This window comes from Dendrobates tinctorius, unplaced genomic scaffold (genome assembly GCF_039654945.1).
Source record: "Dendrobates tinctorius isolate UK_male_01 unplaced genomic scaffold, ASM3965494v1 ptg000231l, whole genome shotgun sequence".
Lineage (NCBI taxonomy): Eukaryota > Metazoa > Chordata > Amphibia > Anura > Dendrobatidae > Dendrobates > Dendrobates tinctorius.
This window is the reverse complement of record NW_027361898.1, coordinates 22111609-22137610: the sequence shown is the minus strand read 5'-3', so window position 1 is coordinate 22137610 and position 26002 is coordinate 22111609. Positions and strand designations below refer to the sequence as shown.

The following is a 26002-nucleotide window of genomic DNA, read 5'->3' as shown; positions in this document are numbered from 1 at the left end:
CCCGCAAAAAACAAGCCCTCACATGGCCATTTTGGCCAAAAACTTAAAAAAAAAAGTTATGGCTCTGGGAAGATGGGAAGCTTAAAAACAAAATGCAGAAACAGAAATACCTCTGGTCATTAAGGGGTTGAAGTAATGATGGACTGTCATTTCTCCTTACTCAGTTGAATGTTTTTTGCAATATTTTTGTTTCGAACAGTTGTGTAATGGGGGGCTCAGCACTGTATATGACGGTGTACCGATACTGACTGCAAAACACACCTGATGGTTGCAAACACTCTCTACCAAAGGCCGGTCATGCCTGTTCTTTGAGAGCCTTTCCAGATGACTAGCGGATGAAGCTGCTGGACAGAATGCTAAGGGTGTATAAAGTGTAAAATAGGGGGACTTTGAAGAATCTAAGACTTAATATACAGTCTGGTTTGTTTCATGTGTTTCTTTATACTTTGCTCTTGCCTCTATGTGCTCTTTTGTGGTTTTGTTTCCTTCAGTCTGAATTTACAGTGTGCACATTCCAATAAGAACAAGGAAAACCATAGCATGTACAAGTGTGTACAAATTTTTAACTGCTAGTGTGTAGAGAAAACTGTCACCTACTTAACATAGCTATGGTCTTCTACAGAGCTCTCCAGTGACCAGAGTGCTGAGGGTCTTTTGGAAGACTGCGATATCTTTGGGCCCACACGAGATGATGTGCTGGCTATGGCTGTCAAAATGGCGAATGTCTTAGAAGAACCTGGGCAGGACTTTGAGGCTGACTTCCCAAAAAGTAATTTAGTAGGTCATTGTACACAAACTGTTAGGTTTTTATATAAATTATTTACTTTCTTTTTGTTCGGCTCTTTTGCAGATCCTGCAGAAATAAATCAGACTGTGGATTTCCTGCTGGATTGCGGTTTAGTGAGCTCTGACGACACTTCAGAACAAGATGCTTCTCGAGTCATAAGAAAGGTGCCTTTTATTCCAAAGAAAAACTGATTGACTTGTGATTTAGTAACTTACATATATAAAATAATTACTCATTTATATATCCCTCTATCTAGGGTCCAAAGCGCATGCTTTTATCAGAGAAAGAGAGCAGCTCTCGGGACTCCATACTCAGCCAACGCAGCAGCACAAACCTCAGTTTTAGGTATGGCGTAAATGCTTGGAAAAGTTGGGTGCAACGAAAGTATGAAGGTGTTGAGCCCAGCAAAGGAGAGGAGTTACGTTTTGGCCGTAAGTAGAAAAGAATCTTCATATTATATGAATTTGTTCTATTTAGATTAAGCCCAGAAAATGTTTATTCTCACCTTGTTTTTTGCATTGCTGTGGAAGGCATTATCCCCATTTCCTCGAGGTTACAATAGTGTCATATCCCCTTTTAACCAGCAAGTTCCTTGTTTCTTTACCTTCTATAATCACATTAAGTCCAAGCCCCTACACTCACCACCTTCCTCAGTGGTCGCAGTATTGTCTGCGCCATCCTATCCCACCTTCCTAGATGTAGTCACATGCTCCCTAGCTTCATGCTATCAGAGATTGATGCACACAGCAGTTGCCGTCCTATCGTTTGCTATATGCGGCTGGAGTGGTATGTGAATGCAAGTTCCACAAGTGCTAGCTGAATGCAGTGAGCGATAGACTAGCTTCATGCATTCATTATCGACCACTGAATGGGACTAAAATGTGATAGCCAAGTATTGATTAATTTGCTTAGCCCTGGAATTTTTATATATTTATTTTTTTCTTTTGTGTAGCTAAACCTATGCGCATAAAAGAGGACATTTTAGCCTGTACAGCAGCCGAACTTAACTATGGTTTAGCACAATTTGTGAAAGAGATAACACGACCAAATGGTGAACGGTATGAGCCAGACAGCATCTACTACTTGTGCCTGGGTATCCAACAGGTGAGGTTTTGCTTATTTTTTTTTAGATTCTTTATTAAGGTATATAATTTTTATGCTTGGCTAACAATCAACATGTGCAGTAAGTTATGGAAATATATTTAAAAATGTCTACATTAGGTGCCACACTTGTATCAAAAGGTTCTCCGTTTCGGACAACCTCTACTTAATAGAGGGCATATAAAAATGGGATTTCTAAATTAGGTAATCCTGTAATTCCTTCCTGTCATCTGTTGTGTTCCTGTCTTTGGTGTGGGCTCAGCCAGCATTTTATCTGGCAAATGATGGCTGTGTTATTTAGCCATCACCTGCTCCTGTGTGGAGCGGAGCTCTGCCCGCTTTTGTCAACCACTTAAATTGAGCTTCTGCTATGGGGCCCCATGATTTCTACGTACGCCCCTGGCTGGAGTCATGAAGAGGTGCACACTTCTTCAACTTCTTCATGATTCTGGAGCGTCTGATGAGTAGTGTGTGCCTCCGTGCAGGACTCCAGAAATCTTACTTCAGTTGGATACTGGCATAGGGAAAGCCACAGATCGTTATGAATTACACATGCGGTGACTTGTTGCCCCAATTCTGCCCGTTTTGGCAAAGCTGGGAAAAACTGGTATGAAAATGCAAAAAGTCACAAAATATTGACACAACTCTGAGCTGTGCCTTAATTTTACAACTTTTAAAAGCTTTTATGCCCAAACTCTGGTGTGAAAGCTTTGATGAATCAGGTCCAAGGCGATTACCCATAGCAGCGTTACAACAGGAATCAAACTCTTCCAATCGATACTCGTCACCTGGAGAATTTTCAATGTGGTGACAAATTTAAGAATAATCTGATTGCACAGATTTCTTTTTACGATGATGGAGATTATCCTAATTGTAAACACAGAGGATGCGGTAGCCGTGTACACACTCAGACAAATCCTGACACGCTGACATCTGGCCAGTAACTAAGTATACTGTTCTGTATATTTTTTGTTGTCACTGAACATCAAGAGACCATAAGAATATGAAACTTTTGGTACATGCATAATCTCACTCTGATTGAATAATTTGATATGAAAAAACTACATATATTTTTCTGCTACGGTTAACTTATGTGCAGTTCTTTGGGTTTTTTTTTTTTCTGCAGTACCTCCTTGAAAATAATCGGATGGTGAACATTTTCACTGACCTATATTACCTGACCTTCGTTCAAGAATTAAATAAGATTTTGACTTCGTGGCATCACAAGCTGACACCCAATAGTAAGTAATGGGGCATAATGTTGTCCAAGACATCAATAATCGTTCTGCCTGGCATACAGCTTTAATATGTGTAGTTTTGGGGAGGGAAGTCAGATAAAGTCTGTGCTGGGTTATACAGATTGGGGGCTTGTACCTAACATGTGGTCAATTTCAGGGTTGATATTCTCTCGAGTAGAAGAAGAACATCTGTGGGACTGTAAACAGCTGGGTGTGTACTCCCCCTACGTCCTCCTGAACACACTCATGTTTTTTAATACCAAATTCTTTGGCCTGCGTACCGCAGAGGAGCATATGCAGCTGTCCTTTACCAATCTTGTTAGACATTCTCGCAAGTGCACAACTAACAGAGGACCTGCCAAAGTAGTGAGCATCCGATACTATCCTCCTCCACGACAGAAGAAGGGCAGAGGTATGTTGGGTTCACCTGGGCTTCACAATTATTACATGGGCTGGTGGATCTATTTTTGATTTTATCAGAGTGTGTCTTTGTGTCTGTCTGTCTGTGTGTGTGTCTGCCTGTCTGTGTCTATAATAAGAAAACTTTGTACTCAACTAGTGGGTATCTTTGTTCAGAGAATATATTCTCTGAACAAAGATACCCACGAGTTGAGTACCAAGTTTTCTGATTATTTCACATTGTGGTTTGGGTAACCTACTTGTGCACCTCCACAGTAGTGCCGCGGTATACCTCACATGTCTGTGTGCGTGTCTGTCTGTGTCTCTGTGTGCGTGTCTCTGTCTGTGTCTCTTTGTCTCTGTCTGTCTTTGACTCTGTCTGTCTTTGTCTCTGTGTGTGCATCTGTGTATTTGTCTGTCTGTGCCTGTCTCTGTGTTTGTCTGTGTCTTTGGGTATATGTCGTTCTGTATCTGTGTGTGTATGTCAGGGTATATGTCTGTGTGTGTGTCTGGGTATATGTCTGTCCTGTCTGTGTCTCTGTGTGCGTGTCTGTCTGTGTCTCTGTGTGCGTGTCTTTGTCTGTGTCTCTTTGTCTCTGTGTGCGCATCTGTGTGCCCATCTGTCTGTGCCTGTCTCTGTGTTTGTCTGTGTCTTTGGGTATATGTCATTCTGTACTGTATCTCTGTGTGTGTATGTCAGGGTATATGTCTGTGTGTGTGTGTGTGTGTGTGTGTGTGTGTGTGTGTGTGTCTGGGTATATGTCTGTCAGTGTCTCGGTGTGTGTGTGTGTGTCTGGGTTTATGTCTGTCTCTGTGTGTCTGGGTATATGTCTGTCTGTATCTGTGTGTGTCTGTGTCTCTGTCTGTCTGTGTGTATATGTCTGTGTCTCTCTGTCTGTGTTTGTATATACCATATACAGTGCAAAAGGGTTAGGCAGGTGTGAAAAAAATGCTTAAAAGTAAAAAAAATTTTTCAAAAATAGAGATAATGGTTTATTTTAGCAATTAACAAAATGCAAATTGAGTGAATGAAAGAAAAATCTAAATTAATATTTGATGAGACCGCCCTTTGAACACAGCATCACTTCTTCTAGGTACTCTTGTACATAAGTCAGGGATTTTGTAGGATTATAGTCAGTCATCCTTTAACCCCTTTCTGCCATGAGACATACTATCCCGTCCATGTGCCCTGGGACTTAATTCCCAGGGACGGGATAGTACGTCATAGCGATCAGCGGCGCCCACGTGGTGAGCGCCGCTGATCGCGGCCGGGTGTCAGCTGATTATCACAGCTGACACCCGGCACAATGTGTCAAGGGCAGTCACGGACCTCCCCCGACACGTTAACCCCTTGTACACTGCGATCAAACACGATCGCGGTGTACCGGGGGTTAAAGGGTAGCATCGGCAGGGAGGGGGCTCCCTCCGTGCTTCCCTGAGCCCCCGACAGCAGCGCAATGTGCAGCGCTGCTGCGGGGGGCTCTTTCCCTACAGGCCCCCGGATCCAAGATGGCGACGGGGACCTTCGGGGGCCTGTAGGGAGCTGGCTTCCTCAGTGCCTGCAAAGCGCAGGCATGAGGAAGTCTGCAGCAGTGCCTGTGACAGATCGCTGATCTGTCACAGTGATCTGTGAGGTGACAGATCAGCGATATGTCACAGGACAGTGATGTCCCACCTGGGACAATGTAATAAAGTAAAAAAAAAAAAAAAAGTGTAAAAATAATTTTTAAAAAAATCGCCAAATAAATTAGTAAAAAAAAAATTCCCCAATAAATTCATTTTTTGAAAATAGAAAAAAACAATAAAAGTGCACATATTTGGTATCGCCGCGTCCGTAACGACCCGCCCTATAAAACTGTCCCATTAGTTAACCCCTTTAGTGAACCCCTTAAAAAATAAAAATAAAAAACGAAGCAAAAAATGATTTATTATCATACCACCGAACAAAAAGTGCAATAACGCGCGATCAAAAAGACGCATATAAATATCCATGGTACCGCTGAAAACGTCAGCTTGTCCTGCAAAAAGCGAGCCGCCACACAGCATCATCAGAGAAAAAATAAAAAAAAAGTTATAGCTCGCAGAATAAACCGATGCGAAAATAATTATTTTTTATGTAAAATAGTTTTCATTGCATAAAACCGCCAAAACACAAAAAAAAAGACCTAAATGAGGTATCGCTGTAACCACACTGACCCGAAGAATAAAACCGCTTTATCAATTTTACCGCACGCGGAGCCGTGTAAACGCACCCCCCCAAAAGAAATTCATGAAACGCTGGTTTTTGTTCATTCTGCGTCCCAAAAATCGGGATAAAAAGCGATCAAAAAATGTCACGTACCCAAAAATGGTACCAATAAAAACGTCAACTCGTCCCGCAAAGAATAAGACCTCACATAACTCGGTGGGTCAAAATACGGAAAAATTATAGCTCTCAATATGTGGTGATCCAAAAACTATTTTTACAATAAAAAGCGTCTTTTAGCATGTGACAGCTGCCAAACATAAAAACCGCCATAAATAGTAAATCAAACCCCCCGTTATCACCCCCTTAGTTACGGAAAAAAAATAAAATAAAAAAAAAATGTATTTATTTCCATTTTCCCGTTAGGGCTGAAATTAGGGTTAGGGGTGTGTTGGGGTTAGGGATGGAGTTAGAATTGGGGGTTTCCACTGTTTGGGCACATCAGGGGCTCTCCAAATGCAACAATGGCGTCTGATCTCAATTCCAGCCAATTCTGCGTTGAAAAAGTCAAATGGTGCTCCTTCCCTTCCAAGCTCTGCCATGCGCCCAAACAGTGTTTTACCCCCACATATAGGGTATCAGCATACTCAGGACAAATTTCAAAACAACTTTTGGGGTCCAATTTCTCATGTTACCCTTAGGAAAATAAAAAATTGGGGGGCAAAAATATCATTTTTGTGGAAAAAAAAAATATTTTTTTTATTTTCACGCCCAGGCGTTATAAACTTCTGTGAAGCACTTGGGGGTTCAAAGTGCTCACCACACATCTAGATAAGTTCCGTGGGGGGGTCTAGTTTCCACAATGGGGTCACTTGTGGGGCGTTTCAATAGTTTAGGTACATCAGGGGCTCTCCAAACGCACATGACACCCGCAGACCAATCCATCAAAGTATGCATTCCAAAACGTCACTTCTTCCCTTTCGAGCCCCGACGTGTGCCCATACAGTAGTTTTCTCCCACATATGAGGTATCAGCGTACTCAGGACAAATTGGACAACTACTTTTGGGGTCCAATTTCTCCTTGTACCCTTGGGAAAATAAAAAAATTGGTGACAAAAAGATCATGTTTGTGGAAAAAATACGATTTTTTTTTTATTTTCACGCTCGGGCGTTATAAACTTCTGTGAAGCACTGGGGGGTTCAAAGTGCTCACCACACATCTAGATAAGTTCCTTGGGGGGGTCTAGTTTTCAAAATGGTTTCACTTGTGGGGGGTTCCTACTTTTTTGGTACATCAGCGGCTTTCCAAACGCGACATGGTGTCCGATCTCAATTTCAGCCTAAAACGTCAAATGGCACTGCTTCCCTTCCGAGCTCTGCCATGCGCCCAAATAGTGGTTTACCCCCACAAGTGGGGTATCAGCGCACTCAGGAAAAATTGCTCAATATCTGTTAGGGTCTTGTTACCCTTGGAAAAATAAGAATTGAGGGTGAAAAGATCATTTTTGTCCTCCATGCACCCAGTAGCACTTGGTAACTGTACCTGTACAGATAGTAGCTGATGACCGGATCACGCAGCGTTATAGCATAACCTCCATTTATTATAATGATGGCTGGACCGTACATGACAAGCACTTTATACCCAGTGTCCCCCCATTTCCTTATAGATTGTATACTTGTGAGCAGGACCCTCACTCCTCCTGTAACTGGTGAACTGGATCACACCAACTATTGATCCGACTTACATTTCTCTTTAGTTAATTCAGTTTGAATGTTGCTTGACAGCAATGAGCTAATAACACATTTATTGCTGAAAGCGGTCTTACTTTACAGCATTTGTTCACATCTGCCCAGAAATTTTAAACAGGAGCGTATATTGCATTGTATGAATAAATTGAATTATATGTTATTTATTTTTGTCTTCATCCCTGCTTTTCCGAGCTGGTGGCACCATGTGAATGACTTTTCTTTGTTTCTCTGCCCCCAAGAAAGTTTAGGTAAGCGAAAACGTGACGATGATCAGCAACCATTATTGGAGCAGCATGAGAATAAGATGAACCCTCTCCGATGCCCTGTCAAGTTTTATGAGTTTTACCTTTCTAAATGGTATGACTTCTGAGCACAATTTGTCTATAACACACTGGCAATCTGCACCTGATAAATGTAGCTTTTAAATGGACATTTATGGCTATGCTACCAAAACTACTCTGGTCTCCAGACTCTACTTTGATGCATCCTTTTAGAGCCATTCCCCACCATTGCTAGTTCTGTGGTTCTTACATTTCCCTGCACAGCGATCCTCGCTGCACAGTACACGCTCGTTTACCTGAATTGAGTCTTATTGCAGACCTCCTAGACAGCTGGCACAGGTTGGCAGGAAAAAATGTCCTATACCCATCGTCCTTACTCTTCAGTCGCAATGGACCCCAGAGAGTAAACCACGGTCACTCATGTTACAACATGTATTGCTATGGCATATCATTAGGATAAGATTGGGAGATCTCATTTCCAGCCTCCCAAGATATTGGAAAGCTATGTATTTTGGACGAACTACAATATATGTATGGCCATGTTTTGTTTTTTTTGCACTTCATTTTATTTAAAGAAGCACTCCTCCTCCCATCAAGGTTTTTATCTTCATATATTGCAATGATCATATTATTATTATTAATTTATATAGCACCATTGATTCCATGGTGCTGTACATGAGAAGGAGTTACATACAAATTACAGATATCACTTAGGCTGTGTTCACACACAGCGGTTTTTTCGCGTTTTTCCCACGGATTTACCAAAAATTCAGCTCAAAAAACGCTTAAAAGAAGCTTCCCATTCATTTTAATGCATTTTGCACTTTTTGTGCATATTGATGCGTTTTTTACAGCGAAAAAAACGCTTTGCGGTAAACGCAGCATGCTCATTAATTTTGCTGTAAATTCCACATTTCTGCCTATTTTCTATGTGTCTGGGGACGCGCGGGAAAAAACGCGCGTTTTCTGGGGAGTCCTGTTTTTATGCAGAAATTTTCTGCATACGTGTGCACATAGCCTTACAGTAAAAAAACTAACAATGACAGATTGGTACAGAGGGAAGAGGATGGTGGGGAAGGAGGCAGTAGGTTGGGGGGTTGCAGCAGCTACGGTGTTTGTGAGGCGGTAGCTCAGGTAGTGAGGCAGCGAGGTCATTGCAGGCTGTAAGCTTTAGCCCTGTGTACTTACAATTGTTTATTTTGCCTTTCTACCCAGATAATTCTCTTTTTTCTGCTCTATATAGAAACATTATCCCTGCCCTAATCATTCCCCTCTTCACCTCCTGACCCAGCAGCTCCTCCTCCCCCTGTCAGGGACTTTTGCAGTGACTTATGACTCATACAGGGAAAATTGACCTCCTGTTTCTACATAGAGCTTAGAAGGATCCAGTTCGGTTTTTAATCATGTGATGTCATAGACCTGATGGTAAAGAGAGGAATTATCTGGGTAGAAAGGCAAAATGAGCAAGTGCATAGCAGGGCTGTGGAGGCGGTAAGCCAAACCTGCGACTCCGACTCCTCAATTTCCCTTACACCGACTGACTCCACGACTCCCACATATATTGCTTATGTTTAAGTGAAAAATTTATTGTAGTACAATGTGAACATCAGACATTTAATCATTTTTATGATACAATAGTCAAGATATTCAGATAGAACATAAGATATATTTATTGGAATACAACTTTAGAACACAAAAAACTGTAATAAAATGTAAATATGTAATACACTGTGTAATATTGATTACATGTATACTGTGTGTGTGTGTGTATATATATATATATATATATATATATATATATTATAAATATAATAACACTATGACTTATCTCAGCTAAGACAAAGCCTAGATCCTCAGGCTACATTCACACCATGGGCGAAGCCAGGATCAAACCTAGGACGGGGGGGGGGGGGGGGGCAGAACCTCATACTGTTCCGCGGAATCTCATACTGCACACCCCTACATTTGAAAATAAAGCCTGCACCTTAAGATGTGGTGAATGCAGTCTATTTATTCCAACTATCAATTGATGTTGATGTGTTACTGAAGACAAGCAATGCCTTTCCTGGGCGTCCTTTTGGGCAGCTATGAGGTGTACCTGACTGGTGCTAAAAAAAAAAAGGGAGTGTTAGTCTGTGTGCTACCCAGCTTTCATTCTTTTTGGTACAGATAAGATGTGGATAGACAGATATGGATAGAGCAGATTTCTAATCTGCTTTTGCTGTTTAAAACATTATCTATGAGCTCAAAACCCTTTCAGGTGATGCGGTTTTTTAAAAAGCTGATCTGCTTTTGCAGCTGAAGAACGTATCCTCAAAAAACGCAGGAAAAAACGCTGTGTGTGAATGTAGCCTTAGATCAGGAATAGAACAGTCATTTATAGGACATTTCATAACTTTCCCAAATTCCTATGAAAAAATATTCAGCACATTCTGCATTGAACTACTGCACCCAATTTATTATATTTTTTAGGAGTCTGTCCATTTTATACCGACTCCACCAAAATGAGCACCGACTCCACAGTCCTGGTGCATAGTGCTGTACTGTATAATATTATGACTGCAATATATGAAGAGGATACAAATTTTGATGGGAGCATGAGGATTCTTCTTTATGTGGCCATTTCAATGAGATGCACTGACATTTGAATTTGTTTTCACTCAATTTTTTTGTCCCATTTCTACAGCCCTGAAAATCTTAGAAACCATGCTGATGTATTCTACCTGCAACCGGTGCGATCATGCGTGGCAGAATCTCCTCTTTGGTACTCTGTTATTCCAATGGACAAAAACATGTTGAAGAGTATGCTGAGCCGTATTCTAGCAGTGAGAGAGGTGTATGAAGAACAGTTACGAGGGGGCAGTATAGGCGAGGACACTGATTAAATGGACACACGGGTGGGGAAGAACAATGACAAAGTTGTAATGGAATGTGAGCTCACCAGTCATGCCATTCTGAACTTCAAGACCAATGGCGAAGATAAGGGACTTCAGTTTCGGAATTCATCTACTACCACATATTCGAGCACAAAATAGTGCTGGACACTTACCCACCACACCTTACCGAAAGCTTTGTGTTGGAGTGATCTGTCAGTGTTCTGTCCTCCCATCTTTTACATCATAGGAAGACAATGTTGGAGGGAGTGGGCTGCTGATGTTTGTGGATTTTTTTAGATACAGTTGAATTCAGGCCAATAGGACCAGCATCATGGAGAACTTTGTTACCATCCGATACATAGTAGGGTTTCCTGCTTCTGATTCACATTATCCCACCTGTCGGTGCATTCAGTTACACCGTATATCCTCCTTCTTATGAATTTTCTAATTTGGGGATCCCTCATAACTTCCTCACTGGCACGTCTAGGACCGAAATGATCATTATCGTTTCATGTCAAGATATTTAACGAACTTCTTCCAAATCATCACATCTTTCTGGAGCTGACGCTCACTCTTCCCAGTGATAGTCCTCACTTAAAACTTTCCACTGTCTCCATCATTGGTTTCTCACTCATTTTGTAATTCTACTATTGGCCAGCAAGTGTCCTTGTAACTCCACATTAACTTTCACAAAAGACAGGGTGTGAACGTCTGCAGTCTTCATAATGGGAGAGCCCGAATTGCCATCTTTCAAGCTTTTGTGTCTTCATAGTTGACCAATATCCCTTCAAGGCAATTTTATGTTAAAAGGAGACTTTTTTTTAAATGACAATTGGGCTTTTTTTTTTTTCTTTGAGTGTGAAAGATAAATATTTTTTTCTTCTGACATATTTTTTTTTATCCAGTTCAATGGTTTGGCTGCTCCTCAAATATGTACATACAGTTTTTATGCATTTGCCCTTAGCACTCGCCCCATGTTCTCAATTGTCATGTGCTAGGTCCTGGACAGCCCTGTTTGTGGGAAAGTTTCATTGAAAATAAAGATTTTAATTTCCTTTTGTGAGTGGATATGCATTTCTTATAAAAATGCCAGAACTAGCCATTATTAGCCACATCTAATCTACCAAGTCTATCCATGGCAGAGAGATGTCTGGCTGCAGAACGTGGAATGTTTTCAACTATCGAAAGTTTTGTGGTGAGATGTTCTGAAACTGTCTGATGTTTGCTGACGCCCACCCATCAGATTGTGTAGACCCCAGTGTACATTCAGCTGCTGTCTTCACACATGCATGTCCCAAAATAAACCCCAGAAGAAGCCGTGCCTATACACTTCGCTGTATAACTAAATTGCTGGAGAATCTAATATATCACATGGCTGAAGACAACTGCGCTAGTTTGTCAATTAATGTGTCTGAGACCTCCAGCAGAGATTAAATATCCAACATGGTGGCGGAAAGAGAATCGGGCACAATCATTCTATGTTAAAGTTCAGTTTATTCACAAGCCATTAAAAACAAGAATCAAGGAAACTGTATAAAACTGATGCGTTTCTGGCGCAACACAAGCACGCACACAGGAGATAGAGAGAGAGATATACACACACACACACGCTGAAGAGCCAGGACATAGTAACTAACGGTGGTTAGTTATAATAAATTATGATTATATTGCACATAAATACATCCAGCGCCATTTTTTTAAGCAAAATTTTTTTTTAGACACATTAACCCTTTAACGACTGCCAATGCGACTTTTAGCGGTGGCAGCCAAGGGGCCTTATACCTCATGCTCCTTCTTTTTACACAGCAGCCTTCTGCACCTCACGCTCCTCCTTTATACACAGCATTTTTTCCTGTCTCCCATGACGGCACACATGAGAGAGGGGATCCGCCCAGTCAGGACAGGAACCCTACTGAAGATAAAAGGGCGGTACCTCTCCCTCGCTTCAGTTGGGTTTCCTGTCCTGACAGGGACCCGTGTGCTGAAGACAGCGGTCACACATACCTGCCCCTCTCCCATGCCGGCGTGGAAGATCAGGCGGGCCCTGTGTGTCGGGAGGGGGAAGCCCCCGGTGCCTCAGCGTGCGAGCTGGCGTATGTGCAGAGCGGCCTGGGGTCCAGAGGCTCTGCCGCGCCGCCCTCCCCCTTCTGCTTGCTTCTGGGAGCTCCAGGAGGCGGCCGCTTCCGGGTCGCGCCCATCTGACCACGCGCAAGGCACGCTGGGAATGGGCGGGCTCGCATGACGTCAGGGGGTGGCGCCGGATCCAAGATGGCGGCGCCCATGAAGGAAAAAAAAACGCCGACTGGCAAATCATCGTGGAGGAGGGGCTGCCAATGGGCACTGGAGGAGGCGGAGAGTGCAGTGGATCCCTCTTAAAAAGAGGGATGACCACAGAAGACGCAGTCATGCCCAAAACTTCACAATGGAAATAGGGCAAGAAGGACAGAAGGAGCTCTCGCCAGATGCCTTGCCGAGCGGCCAGCATACCAGGAGTAGCTGCTCGAGTGGTGGGAGCGGCAGTCGTAAACACGACCGGCATGACTCTTGAGACATCCAGAAAAAAATGTCACAAGCGCATCTGATGAGCCTCCGAGATCGGTAGCTTTGATTGACAGTGGGTGGTGAGTGATCTACGTGAATGTCACCCTTATGGTAACGGGGTTCCATTTTTCTGTTTGATCACTAGGGGTCGAGGAAGTCTAGCGGTAAAACAAAGAATAGAGAATGCGCCCTATGCAGAAACCCGCTGGCAGTTCAGTGGCAGAAAGATCTCTGCGCTGACTGTATAAACAAAACCATACGGGATGAAACCCCTGATTTTGTCACTAGCCTTACGGCTATAATACAAGAGGAGGTGAAAGGGTCCCTAAAGGCAGCCCTCAAAAAGACAGATAAAAGAAGCCGCAAAAGGGATTCTGATTCAGAGGCCTCTCTAGTGCAGGAAGGTCGGGAAAAATCCCTGTCCCCCTCCGCCTCCTTTTCCTCTACTCAGTCCTCAGAATCCTCCTCGGACAGCGATATAGGGGGCCGTCCGTGTTTCCCAACAGAGGATGTGGAAAAGCTGTCAGGTCTGCAAGACGCCTAAGTCATTGGAGGATGTTATGTTTGAAGGGCTGGAGGAAAAGAAAAAACGCACCTTCCCTGTAAATGATAAGATAAGGGCCTTAATTAACAGGGAATGGAAAACACCGGAGAGGTCGGGTGCCTTACCTTCTACATCAAAAAGGAGGTACCCATTCGAACAAAAAGACTCAGAAACCTGGGAAAAAATGCCAAAAATTGGTGCCATAGCTAAATCCTCAAAAATGGTATCCCTACCATTAGAGGACTCTGGCGTGCTGAAAGACCCGCTTGATAAAAGCAGATAGTTTCCTGAAACATATCTGGGAAGCATCAGCAGGTGAATTAAAACCGGCAATAGCTGGTACTTGTACCGCCCGTGCCCTCATGGTCTGGCTATAACAAATGGAGGACCAGATCAGGGATAAAGCTCCTAGGGAAGAAATACTGTCTAATCTGACACTGGTACATGGAGCAGCGGCTTTCCTAGCGGATGCCTCGGCAAATTCCGCGAGATTAACAGAGCGGCGAGCTTGTCAAATGCGGCAAGACGAGCCCTGTGGCTTAAAGGGAGTCCGGGGGATTTGCCATCAAAACATAGTCTGTGTTCCATTCCATGTGATGGCCAATTCCTCTTCGGTAAAAAACTAGAGGAAATTTTGGAGCATATGGGGGATAGGAAGAAAAGCTTTCCCCGATTTCCGGGAAAACCCAAAAAGCAGCCCTTTCGGAGAAGCTTTAACAGGGGTCGTCCCCCAGGAGATAGGAAGAATTGGTACTTTAAAGAAAAGAGAGCATCGGGCTATATGTTTAAAGGGCCCTCTACTTCCTCCAAAAAATCTCCCCAATGACATCAGGTTGGAGGTAGTGCGAAGGCTTTCTCTTCCTTTCCGCCTGGGTAAATTTCTCCCCTTGTACATGGGTCCTAAGCATAATCAATGACTGTTTAAAAATAAAATTCACCCGTCCGCCCAGGCAAACCTTTATAATGACACCCCGAAGGAAAGCCCAAGAGCAACAACTGGCCCTGGAGACAGAAGTCTTGGGACTAGTGCATAAACAAGTCCTACAGGAAGTCCCAGTTCAAGAAGAAGAAAGGGGGTTTTACTCCCCCCTCTTTTTAATACAAAAAACAGACTGCTCTTGTAGGAACATAGTCAATCTGAGGCGACTCAATCAGTGGGTAGACAATTGCTCCTTCAAAATGGAGTCAATCAATACGGCCACAAAAATCCTGTTCCAGCACTGCCTCATGGCTGTGATAGACTTAAAAGATGCCTACTATCATATCCCAATCCATCGGGAGTATCAAAAGTACTTGAGAGTATGTCCAAGGTCAGGTCAAACACTACCAATACGCAGCCCTTCCATTCGACCTGTCTACAGCCCCCAGACTTTTCACCAAAGTGATGGCCGAAGTAATGTCATTTCTTCGTTCCCGGGACATAGTGATCGTCCCATACCTGGATGACTTCCCTGTGGTAGAGAGGTCTGAGACCCATTGCACACACCAAGTGAAGGAAGGGATATCAACTTTAATAGGGTTAGGATGGATAGTAAACATCTCCAAGTCAAAATTAACACCAGTGAAAGTGCAATCCTTCCTAGGGTTAATACTGGACTCCGAGCGACAGCGCTGCCTCCTACCAGAGAACAAAGTGACCAAGATAAGGGGCCTAGCTCGCACAGCAATGCAAAGGCCGGCTATGACACTGAGGAACGCAATGTCCCTTTTAGGTTAGTTGACATCATGCATACCCACGGTAACATGGGCACAGTACCACTTAAGACAACTGCAGTGGGAAGTTCTGTCAGCACAGAAGGTCATTTAGAGGGCGAACTATGTCTCTCCATGGCTGTAAGATTCCCTACTCTGGTGGACTGTAGAAGAGCATCTAACAGCCGGTGTCCCGTGGCAGAAACCAGTCGAGGAAATCCTTACAACCGACGCGAGTGCTACAGGGTGGGGAGCACATCTGAGATCTCACTCAATACAGAGAACCTGGTCCACGCTAGAAATGGATCACGGTTCAAATGTAAAAGAACTATGGTCAGTAGAGAAAGCCGTGAAACATTTTATCCCCTTGCTTCAGGGCCGCCACACTCGAGTCATGACGGACAATTGTGCAGTGGTAGCTCACATCAACCACCAGGGGGGAGCGAGATCTCGGGGCCTCATGGAAATATCAAATCTACTTTTCCAGTTAGCAGAACATCTGTTATCCATCACGGCACTGCATATAAGGGGTGTCGAAAATACACAAGCAGACTTCCTGAGTCGCAGATACCTAAGATGGGGAATGGTCACTAAACCCCCAAGTTTTCCAACAAATAGTTCAAGCTTGGGGCAAACCGGAAATAGACCTGTTCGCCACCTCACGCAACAGGAGGGTCAGAAAGTTCTCACTAAATTCAAAAGAATACCCCTTTGCAGTAGATGCCCTACAAATAACCTGGAAGTTCTCCCTGGCCTACGTGTTCCCCTCGATAACAATGATCTCGATAGTAGTCCGGAAAATCAGGGAGGATCAAGCGAGAGTAATTCTTATAGCTCCGTTTTGGCCGAGGAGGCCTTGTTTCTCCCTTCTGAGACTCATGTCAGTGACAGATCCATGGATCTTACCGGAGGTTCCAGACCTGCTTTCCCAGGGACCAGTGGTTCACTCTCAGGTGAAGGGCTTCCATCTTGCAGCCTGGAATTTGAGAGTGCTGCTGAGTCGCCAGGGATTCTCACCAGGGTTAGTCTCCACCTTGTTGAAGAGTAGGAAACCTATAACATCCAAAATCTACGGTAGAACGTGGAAAAAGTTCCTAGACTTCCTGGGGGAACCTTTAGGGTATGTACTGTAGCTCCAGTGGGACCTATCCTAGAATTTCTACAGTCAGGGTTGCAACTCGGGTTAGCCACTAACACCCTCAAATTCCAAGTGTCAGCTCTGGGGGCCCTATATAACTTCAACCTAGCATCCAATAGGTGAGTGTCCCGGTTCATAAAGTCCTGTGGCAGTTCGAGGCTGGTCATTATCCGAAAGATACCACCCTGGGACCTGAATCTAGTCTTAGAGGCTTTAACCAAAGATCCCTTTGAACCATTACAAGAGCTGTCACCAAAACTACTCACACTTACAACTGTATTACTGGTAGCCTTAACATCGGCCCGTAGAGTGAGCGACCTATAAGCTCTGTCTATATGCCCTCCATATACACAGATTTTGGGTGACCGAGTGGTTCTAAGACCAGACCCGGCCTATCTCCCCAAGGTGGTCCTCAAGTTTCATAGGACTCAGGAGATCTCCTTGCCATCATTCTGTAATAATCTTAGAAACCCTGGAGAGCAAAAGTTCCATACATTGGATGTAAGGAGGGCCTTATTACAATATATGTCAATAACTAGTCAGTGGAGGAAAGATCAGTCCCTGTTTGTAGCCTTTCATGCTAGTAGAAAAGGGTACGGGGTAGCTAAGAGTACCATTGCCAGATGGATCAGGGAGGCCATTATGTTGCCCTACTCTGCAAGTGGCGCTCCAGTTCTAGAAGGCATCAAAGCTGACTCCACCAGAGCCGTGGCTACCTCCTGGGCAGAGAAGGCGGAGGTATCGATTGAGGAGATTTGTAAAGCCGCTACTTGGTCCTCACCTTCAACCTTTTTTAAGCACTACCGACTTGATCTATCTTCCTCTACTGACCTAACCTTTCGTAGAAGGGTGCTACAAGCGGTGGTCCCTCCCTAAGGTGTCTTATTCTACAAAAGTCTCTCGTGTGCCATCATGGGAGACTGGAAAACACCAATGTTACTTACCAGTAGCCGTTTTTTCCAGAGCCCATGACGGCACCTGTATATTCCCCCCCTTATCACTCCTTTGGTGTGCACTGTAGTTTGGGTGCTTTTTTAGTTAAATATAATGTGGTAATAGTTTTACCATGTGTACTAACCCGGGGAACTCTCATGCTCTGTAAACCAACTGAAGCGAGGGAGAGGTACCGCCCTTTATCTTCAGTAGGGTTCCTGTCCTGACTGGGCGGATCCCCTCTCTTGTGTGCCGTCATGGGCTCTGGAAAAAAACGGCTACCGGTAAGTAGCCTTGGTGTTTCGGCAGCACAGCTTTTCTCCTTAATGGTCACCTCCTCCGGCAACACCTCACACTCCTCTTCCATATACAATTTAAAACACTTGATCCCGAGAGAAATTGCACTAATTGTAATAAAACGTATCGTATACACAACCTACTTCTTCAGCAGCACCACACTTTTTTCCTTTAGACCTAGTTCACACGTTATATGGTTAGTATTTTTACCTCAGTATTTGTAAGCTTGAACTTGGAATGAAACAATCAGATGAAAAGTACCTTAGAAACACATCACCACTTCTATATTTTTCTCCCACTCATGGTTTTGACTTATAATTACAGAGGTAAAATACTGACCAAATACTGAACGTGTGAATGTGGCCTTTTACACAGTCTCCAGCAGCGCCTCACTCTTCCCTACATAGCATCATACTGCAGCAACACCTCACTTCTATCATTTTCCCCCCTCGCTCCTCTCATTTTCACCCCACATGTGCACAGCGGGGTAATGCATGAAGCTCCTCCCTTTCCCATGATGTCATGCCTCACAGGAGCCAACTCCATTCTAGATACGACGGAGCTAGATGTGGCTGTGCCTGCCACACACTGATACTCTGCCTGATTGTAGCTCGCAGCTGCTGTGATGCCACAGGCCAGTGGGTTTTGCAGGGTGGCTTTCGAGGTGAATGTGTGTCCGCCTGTGTGTGCTAACAACGTGGGCTGTGTGGATGGGGCTTTGCGTGTGGAGTTAGTGTGGCTACACACACACTCACATATATATATATTTTTGGTAAATGCCAATTACGCGCAAAGAAGTGATAGCTCCAAGGGCTTTCGCCGGTTCCCCCCTGGGTGGACACAGCGCATTCTCTATACCATAGAACTCAATATGTGATAAGTCACTATTGTAGATGGCAGTAAAGTGCCAGGCCACACCTGAGTAGGTGCTGTCCTTTTTGCTAATATTTATATATTCTGCTATTTACTTTTTGAGCTTCCTGGTCTTACAACCAATGTACCTGACATTGCACAAACAGCATTCTATACAATGAACCATATGAGGGGAATCACAATTGATGAAAGATTTTAGAATGTGATTCATACCATGTGGTAGAGAAAAGGATTCTTTCCTTTGTAAAAGTTCATACATTGCAACGACTCCCTGAACATTTGTAGAATCCCCTGGCCAAAAGCCAAGTAAATGGCTGCGGAGACCGAGTCAAGCTGGGAGAAAGCATAGTACCCAACGAACAACCATGTCTGTCGACACCTGCAGCCCCGATACATAATTTTCCGAAGGATATCAACCTGGTTAATAATGGGTAGATATTTTAAAATAATCTGATGGAACTGTATGGTGTGAGAAAGTGATAGTATGGCATTCATGTTGTGAACCGGTGTGCTGACTGTTAAATTTAAATAGAAGACCATGTCTAGATTTGCTTTTGATATACCTGAATGCCTGTTTAGCGCTGTGCCTGCCATAACACCTGTCTGCAATTCTGTTACCAATGACAAAACCCTCCTATAAGGAAGGTGTCATCACTGGAATGGATGCGCTGGGCCCATGTAATCCGTCCATGTGAAATGGCATTGATAGTGTGTCGTGGACGGCAACTGCTGGAGAATAAGGTGGTATTGTCAAAATTCTCTCATCTGTACACTGATGTTTCAACAATGCCAAGTGCAAATGTAACACTACCAGTGAGTATAAGACCAAGAAAAGAAACTTGGTTGCTGGGTTTACTGGACGTAAGTCTCAAAAATTCTTGAAGTTGAGATAAAGGATGAAATCTGGAATCAATGATTGCTCCCCAACCCACGCAAAAAGGAGATCATCCACAAACCCATGCAATGTTAGAAATAAAGTGGTGTGAGGGACGAGGGAGACTCCATTTTAGATTTATTAATTCAGGCCAAATATATTGTCCAGAGATCTTCCTCCACTCCTAAAGTGACCCCCACCCTTGGGAGAAGTACACAAATCCCCAAAAGAACAGAACTTTTGCCAAATGGCCAGAGAATTAGAAGCCACGTGTTAGAGAAGGGGCAGCGTTGGGACCCCCTGCTGTCTATTGTGCAAGGCAGCCAACATCAAAGGAAGCTCCAGACACTTGGGTACCCACACTCAGATGAATTACGAGAGTACCGTGAATCTCGGGTAAGTCCAATATACCATCAGAACCCTGGGAGCCCTCCGCACGCACCCCTGCATCTCATATTTCTCTAGCTGTCGATACTGGCTCTCCAGAACCACTTAGCCGACCTAGGTTTGGACTCTCTGTATCGGTCCTGCCCCAATGAACCCGTTGAGACGTCAGATGTCCCGTTTGGACCTCCCACTAGGAAGTTATGACCCATCCTAGATATTGGAAATTATTTCAGCTAGGAGATCAAGAGAGCAGAATTCGGTCCAACCCAGAGGGGCGGTGGTAAATATGGGAGCTGGTGAGCTAGGGGTTAAAAGCTAAATACACACCTTTGTCTTTTGTTCTGCACGTCACGTCACGTGTGGAGACGGGCCTGAAACTAAGAAGGTGCCTGTTGGATACGTGAACCTCTCACCCACATGTGATAAAAACGATAACGTGACACATGCAGCTAACTGCTATCCCTGTACCCTACTTTTATCTGTACTTCTGACTGTAACCTCTTTATATTTCTCTCTATACATTTGTAACATCTAGTGCACCTTACGGCAATTAAAATATCAATTAATTTTGGGCTTCTCTTTTATCTTGAAACCCGATTTCCCACATCCGTGAGTTTGGCTAGTACTTATACGCTACCTGGGGTTGGTTTCTGACTCGTTATAAGATTGTTAACGGACCGGGCTTACATCTAACGAGGAACTGGTGGCAGCATACCGTTCTGGTGTTATTGGGGGACCCTGGCGGTGACGGCCCAGAGCGCTCTCTTTTTTTTCCCATATATATATTCCTGGGACTGGTGATATATATACTGCCCTCACTGCAGAGTGCCCCGATAACCAGTACATGACAGGGCAGCATCTCTGGCGACTACTTATCCTAGGTGCGGTTCCCTGACTGACCTGAGGGGAACGGGAGGGGGCGCCAGAGAGATACGACTTTGTAAGCTCTGTCGCAGATTGGTGACGGAGGGGGGGTATCCGTATTCGCCGATTCGTCACTCTCGTGTGTGTTTTCCTTGCAAGTGGGTTATGATTAGTGATGAGCGAACATGCTCGGTTGCTAACCGAGTGTCGACTGCGTGCTTGAAATATATGTTAGAGTCCCCGCGGCTACATGTCTCGTGGCTGTTAGTGCAACACATGCAGGGATTTACGAACGGCTGCGAGACAGGCAAGTGTGAGGACTCAAATATATTTTTCGAGCATGCTGAAGACACTCGGTTAGCACCTGAGCATGGTCAGATAACACCTTATCCGAGCTTGTTCATTCATCACTAGTTACGATCAAAAAAAATAAAACACTCCTCCCCCCAAGCCACAAGCACATCAGGTTTTATACGGTTTCCTTGGATCCTTGTTTTTAATGGCTCCTGAATAAACTGGATTTTAACATTGGCTGGTTGTGCCGGATTCCTTCCTTCCTCCTCTTCATGGCTGTGACTCATCAGCAGAAGCGGCACCCTACCCGTGTATCTCCATCCATTTACCATTTTCTCTAAACTCTTGACATATATTAGTGCAAGAAATTGATTGTGATTATTAGTGCGATCGAGGCAAAGACAGGAAAAACAGAAGGTGTTTGGCAGAGATGCAATCACTTATGATAGAAAATGTAAATTTGACTTTCTCCAAATAGAATTTCCTGTTATCTATCCTCACCACGTCCTTCTCCTTTCTTCGGAATATTTGTTTCTGCGAACATAATCGTATACACAGCCTTTTACACACACGGCCTCTCCCATCCACGCCCGGAGCGCTTCCATTACGCTCACCGTTTATTGCATCTGACGTCCTGGCACATTGCAGCTCTGCTGAGCCACCATGAAGCTATTTGTATGCTGGAATAATAATAATGGGCTTCAGCAGAGCATTTTATTTTGTGGAAATGTTAAATATGCATAATTAATTCAAAACATGACTTTGGTTTTCCTGCGGTCATGTACATTTTTTCTTAGGTCATGAACTTTTTGGCATAAATTGTACTAGAACAAATGTCATATCATATGTGCATCTTTTTTGTTAATGTTTTTTTCGAGTGTTTTTGAATTTTATTGTTTTTGTGTTTTTCTTCATGCTAAAAGCAGAATCTGTGACTTTTATCCTGAACTGCACCAAGCTCAGAAGCTGCAATAAAACTTGCAGACTTCTGAATCCTTACAGCGCACGGACCACACAGCGTCGAGATTGCCTGGTGATGCTTCTGTGAGTGGGCAGTCACATGACTGCAGTTATGTGATTTGCATACTTATAGTCACATTCTGACTAGACTTGCTCAAGTCCGAGCTTGTCTAGTTGGCACGTGACTGTATGTATGCAAACTGCATATGTAGACTTATTGCAGACTTTTAACAGAAAACCAGACTACCACTTTAAAGAGGTCTTACCATCTGAGATTTTATGATATCAAAAGTACCGTACATTCCAAAAGATTTGATATGTTGGGGTCTTAGAAATGGAACCAGCCCCCATAGGAATGATGGAAGTTCCTATTACCACCTGTTTACACTCTAGAATAGATTGATGAGCGAACGTGCCAGGATAAGGTGTTATCGGAGCAGGCTCGGATGCTAACTGAGTGACTTGGGCGTGCTCAAAAAATATATTTGAGTCCCCGCGGCTGTTTGACAGGTGCAGTCTATGCAAGGATTGTCTGTTTGTTAAGCAATCCCTGCATGTGTTGCAGCTGGGAGAGATACAGCCGCGGGGACTCGGTCAGCACCTGAGCAAGTTCCCATATTGCCTCATTCCAGCACATTCGCTCATCACTAATTATAATGCTTGCATGCAGCTCTCGACTGTGTGGTTTGTGAATTGCTGAAATGAGCACGAAATTACAATTAAGACTTCCACACGCACATCCTCTGCCATCTCTCCGCTCTCACACCAACATTACAGGAGGGCCATAGAAGCGACCCCATGTTGCAGATCTGTAGGGAATCGGATCCCAGAGATGGCTGCACAGTGCACCAATAATCCTTTCCTGTGTCTGCTCCTGCCGTCTCATCACTCCTCTCTGACATGGAAAATCCATGTGCGCAGACAGACAAGCATGTGTGACACCAGATAGTTGTGGGCTCCTGTACACAGGATGCACTCACTTTTCACAGATCCTCTAGTCTTGTTCTGCTGAATTTTTTTTTACCACTTATTACATTGCAGATTTGCTGCAGATCCGCAAGTGATTTACAGTACAATGTAAAACGATGGAGAAAAAAAATAGGTGTGCACATGCTGCGGAAAATTCCGCACGGAATCCGCAGAGGTTTATTTTAAACAGCATGTCAATTCTTTTTGTGGATCCGCATGCGTTCTTACACCCGCTCCATTAAAGAAATCCACAGGACTAAAAACGCATGCCAATCTACAAAGAAGCTGCAGTAAAGCCGCACAAAAACCCACAAATTCTGCAAAAAAAACGCGCTGATTTTGACCTTCGGATTCTGCCAAGAGATGCAGATTCTGTGCAGAAAATTCTGCAGACAAATCTGCAACGTGTGCACATACCCTTAGTATTCTGATTTTCAAGCTTCTGCACACATTCGCCAGTTGATTCGTTCACACAGACTTACAGTTTGTATATAATGCCACAGCCTGTTATTCTTTACACCAGATTGATACGTTGGAGTGAAAGCAGCTTCAGCTAAAATATTTATTGAATGTTATAAATATTTAAATCTCAGGACACTTGTACACAGACACACTCACTGCTCCATATCATCAGTACTGTCACATGCTGAAAACATGAGCAGTGCCATTTTCATTTACATCACTTCTTGTATCTCCCCCAGTTGCACACTTCACACAGCCAGTACACCGGGCCTTGACCTGGTGCTACTCTGCCTGCTGTTTCTGCTCTGTAGTCTCTGCTGCTCGTTCTGGTCCAGGTCGCTCCCGCTCTCTAATGCTACATTCATCTCTGGAATACCGTTGCGTTCAACAGCCTGGTTCTCTCGGTTCTGTTTCCTTGCAGCCTGGCTGCTTTCAATGGCGGATGGAGTATTCTTAGTGGAGGAGAGGGGAAATGGCAGAGATGGACTAAAAGTGGACCCTTTCTCTGATGGAGAGTAGTGGGGGTAATGTGGAATAATGTGTGTATGGGTAATGCTTCCAGTCTTAGTTGGAACTTTGGGTACTGACTCGTACTGTGAGCCCGATAGGCCCTGTCTGCACTTGGTGAACCCCAGATAGTAAATCTCAATCAGGTTGAGCAGCAGAGACAAGCACGCTACGGCCAACATGAAGAGAATGAATATGGTCTTCTCTGTAGGACGTGAAATATAGCAGTTCACGGTGTTAGGACATGGCCACCGGCTACATGTGTAGAGTGGCTGTAGCTGAAACCCATACAGAAAATATTGTGCCACAATGAATCCTACCTCAAACAAAGTTTTGAAAAGCACATTAAAAACGTACGTGCGCAGCAGCGCCCCTCGCAGACGCACTTTGCCCATTTCATCTTTCAGTGGTTGTTTTGGGGGTTTAGTTGGTTCAAGAAGGAGCTGTTTGTCGCTCTCGGTGGTTTCCTTGCTTTGACGTAACTTCTCCTTTTGCTTCTGCTTTTCTTCCAAGCGTACAAGGTGTAGGATATGTCCTAGGTAGATGAGAGTTGGAGTGGATACAAAAATAATCTGAAGCACCCAAAAGCGAATGTGTGAAATGGGGAATGTTTTGTCATAGCACACATTCTGACAACCAGGTTGTTTTGTGTCACAGGTGAATCCAGACTGCTCGTCTCCCCAAACTTTTTCTGCCGCCGATCCTAAGACGAGGATTCGGAAAATGAAGAGGACCGTCAACCAGACTTTGCCCACGACAGTGGAATGTTCTTGCGCTTTCTCAAGAAGTTTCCCTAGCAAGTTCCAGTCTCCCATTTGAGCATTGGTCACATCTCACCCTAGTAAAGAACCAAAAAGTGATCAGTGACGTGTTCCTTTCATGTTCCCTCTCCCAAAATAATTTAAAAAAAAAAGCAATGTAATCTTCAGTGTTACTTACTTAGAGCGGAACCTAAGCACTGCAGCCAGTCTGTCCTGTTTTAGGGGTCTTCCTGTCTGACTACCTTCTGAATATTGGCCTCAGGTCTCATCGCTACCCTCTGAACAACCCCCTCCCCCTCATGTATTACTTGTTATTTTTAGAGTAGGTTTTTTTTTTTCTATATATACTTGCACCGAGCTGTGGAATTTCTAAGCCTCTCCTTCCAGAGCACCTCACAAGTGTCAGCTTTATTTTGCTTACAGTGTCTGTCAAGTAAGGAAGCTTGAGATCCATGTGTTGGTGGTCAGTCAATCATTAGCTTTACCAGCTGGATTTCCTGTATTGTGTCCATTGCTTGCAGCAAATGTTTGTTATATTCCGAAAGTATGAATCTTCAAAGATGGTTAGAAAAACTACATAAGGCAATGTGCACACCTTAATTATTTGCAGAACAAAAAGCTGCTGCAAATACTGGAGTGCTGGCAGAAAAAAATGAGTAAAATGCGCTGCATTTTTCTGTTTTTTATGCTTTTTTTCCCATTTGTTTGGGTGAAACAAGAATTGACATGCTGAAGGTTTCAAATCTACAAGAAAAAAAAAGACGTGCATGAGATTTCAGAATTCTCATTCCATTTTCCATTAAGGAAAGAGAGTGCACATAGGGCGATAAAAGTGATTTTTTTTGGGTGACAATACATGGTTTGTGCACTCATCTTTACAGATTGTGAACAGTCACAACCCCTTGCAGAATGTAAAAGGAACCAGTGGTTACCGCAGACTCCCGTAGACACCAATGTCACAAAGGAGGAAGAAAAAGACCGGGTTTTTCAATGTATCCACGCTGACCACACAAGGACAGAAATAATCTTCAAAGCTTTATTGTGCCGACGCGTTTCGTGGCAAATCTGCCACTTCCTCAGGGCCAAAGAATTACACTTTGGAAGTGATGTCTTTTTGCATGTAATTGTGATGTCATGAAGGTTTTGTATAAAACCACTGCTGTAATCAGATACTGTAATTCTTTGGCCCTGAGGATGTGGCAGATTTGCCACGAAACGCATTGGCACAATAAAGCTTTGAAGTTTATTTCTGTCCTTGTGTGGTCAGCGCGGATACATTGAAAAACCCAG

General features: G+C 43.8%; 2 protein-coding genes across 3 annotated transcripts in view; one reads left to right on the top strand and one right to left on the bottom strand.

The window, feature by feature from the left end:
* The window catches only part of ZMYM3 (zinc finger MYM-type containing 3), a 123660-nt gene extending 111989 nt beyond the window's left edge, over nt 1-11671 (top strand). For both annotated transcript variants that reach the window (XM_073556173.1, XM_073556174.1), the window contains exons 18-25: nt 623-769; nt 851-951; nt 1044-1218; nt 1740-1891; nt 3015-3129; nt 3284-3538; nt 7699-7816; nt 10427-11671. In XM_073556173.1, coding sequence (XP_073412274.1) covers nt 623-769; nt 851-951; nt 1044-1218; nt 1740-1891; nt 3015-3129; nt 3284-3538; nt 7699-7816; nt 10427-10625 — 1262 coding nt within the window. In that variant the 3' untranslated portion in view covers nt 10626-11671. The remainder of the gene's footprint in view (nt 1-622; nt 770-850; nt 952-1043; nt 1219-1739; nt 1892-3014; nt 3130-3283; nt 3539-7698; nt 7817-10426) is intronic.
* Nucleotides 11672-23666: 11995 nt separating this feature from the next.
* Nucleotides 23667-24921, bottom strand: LOC141059772 (gap junction alpha-3 protein-like). The gene has a single exon (XM_073555895.1). The coding sequence runs from the start codon at nt 24764-24766 to the stop codon at nt 23693-23695; it is 1074 nt and encodes a 357-aa protein (XP_073411996.1). The 5' UTR covers nt 24767-24921; the 3' UTR covers nt 23667-23692.
* Between the last annotated feature and the right edge of the window lie 1081 nt (nt 24922-26002).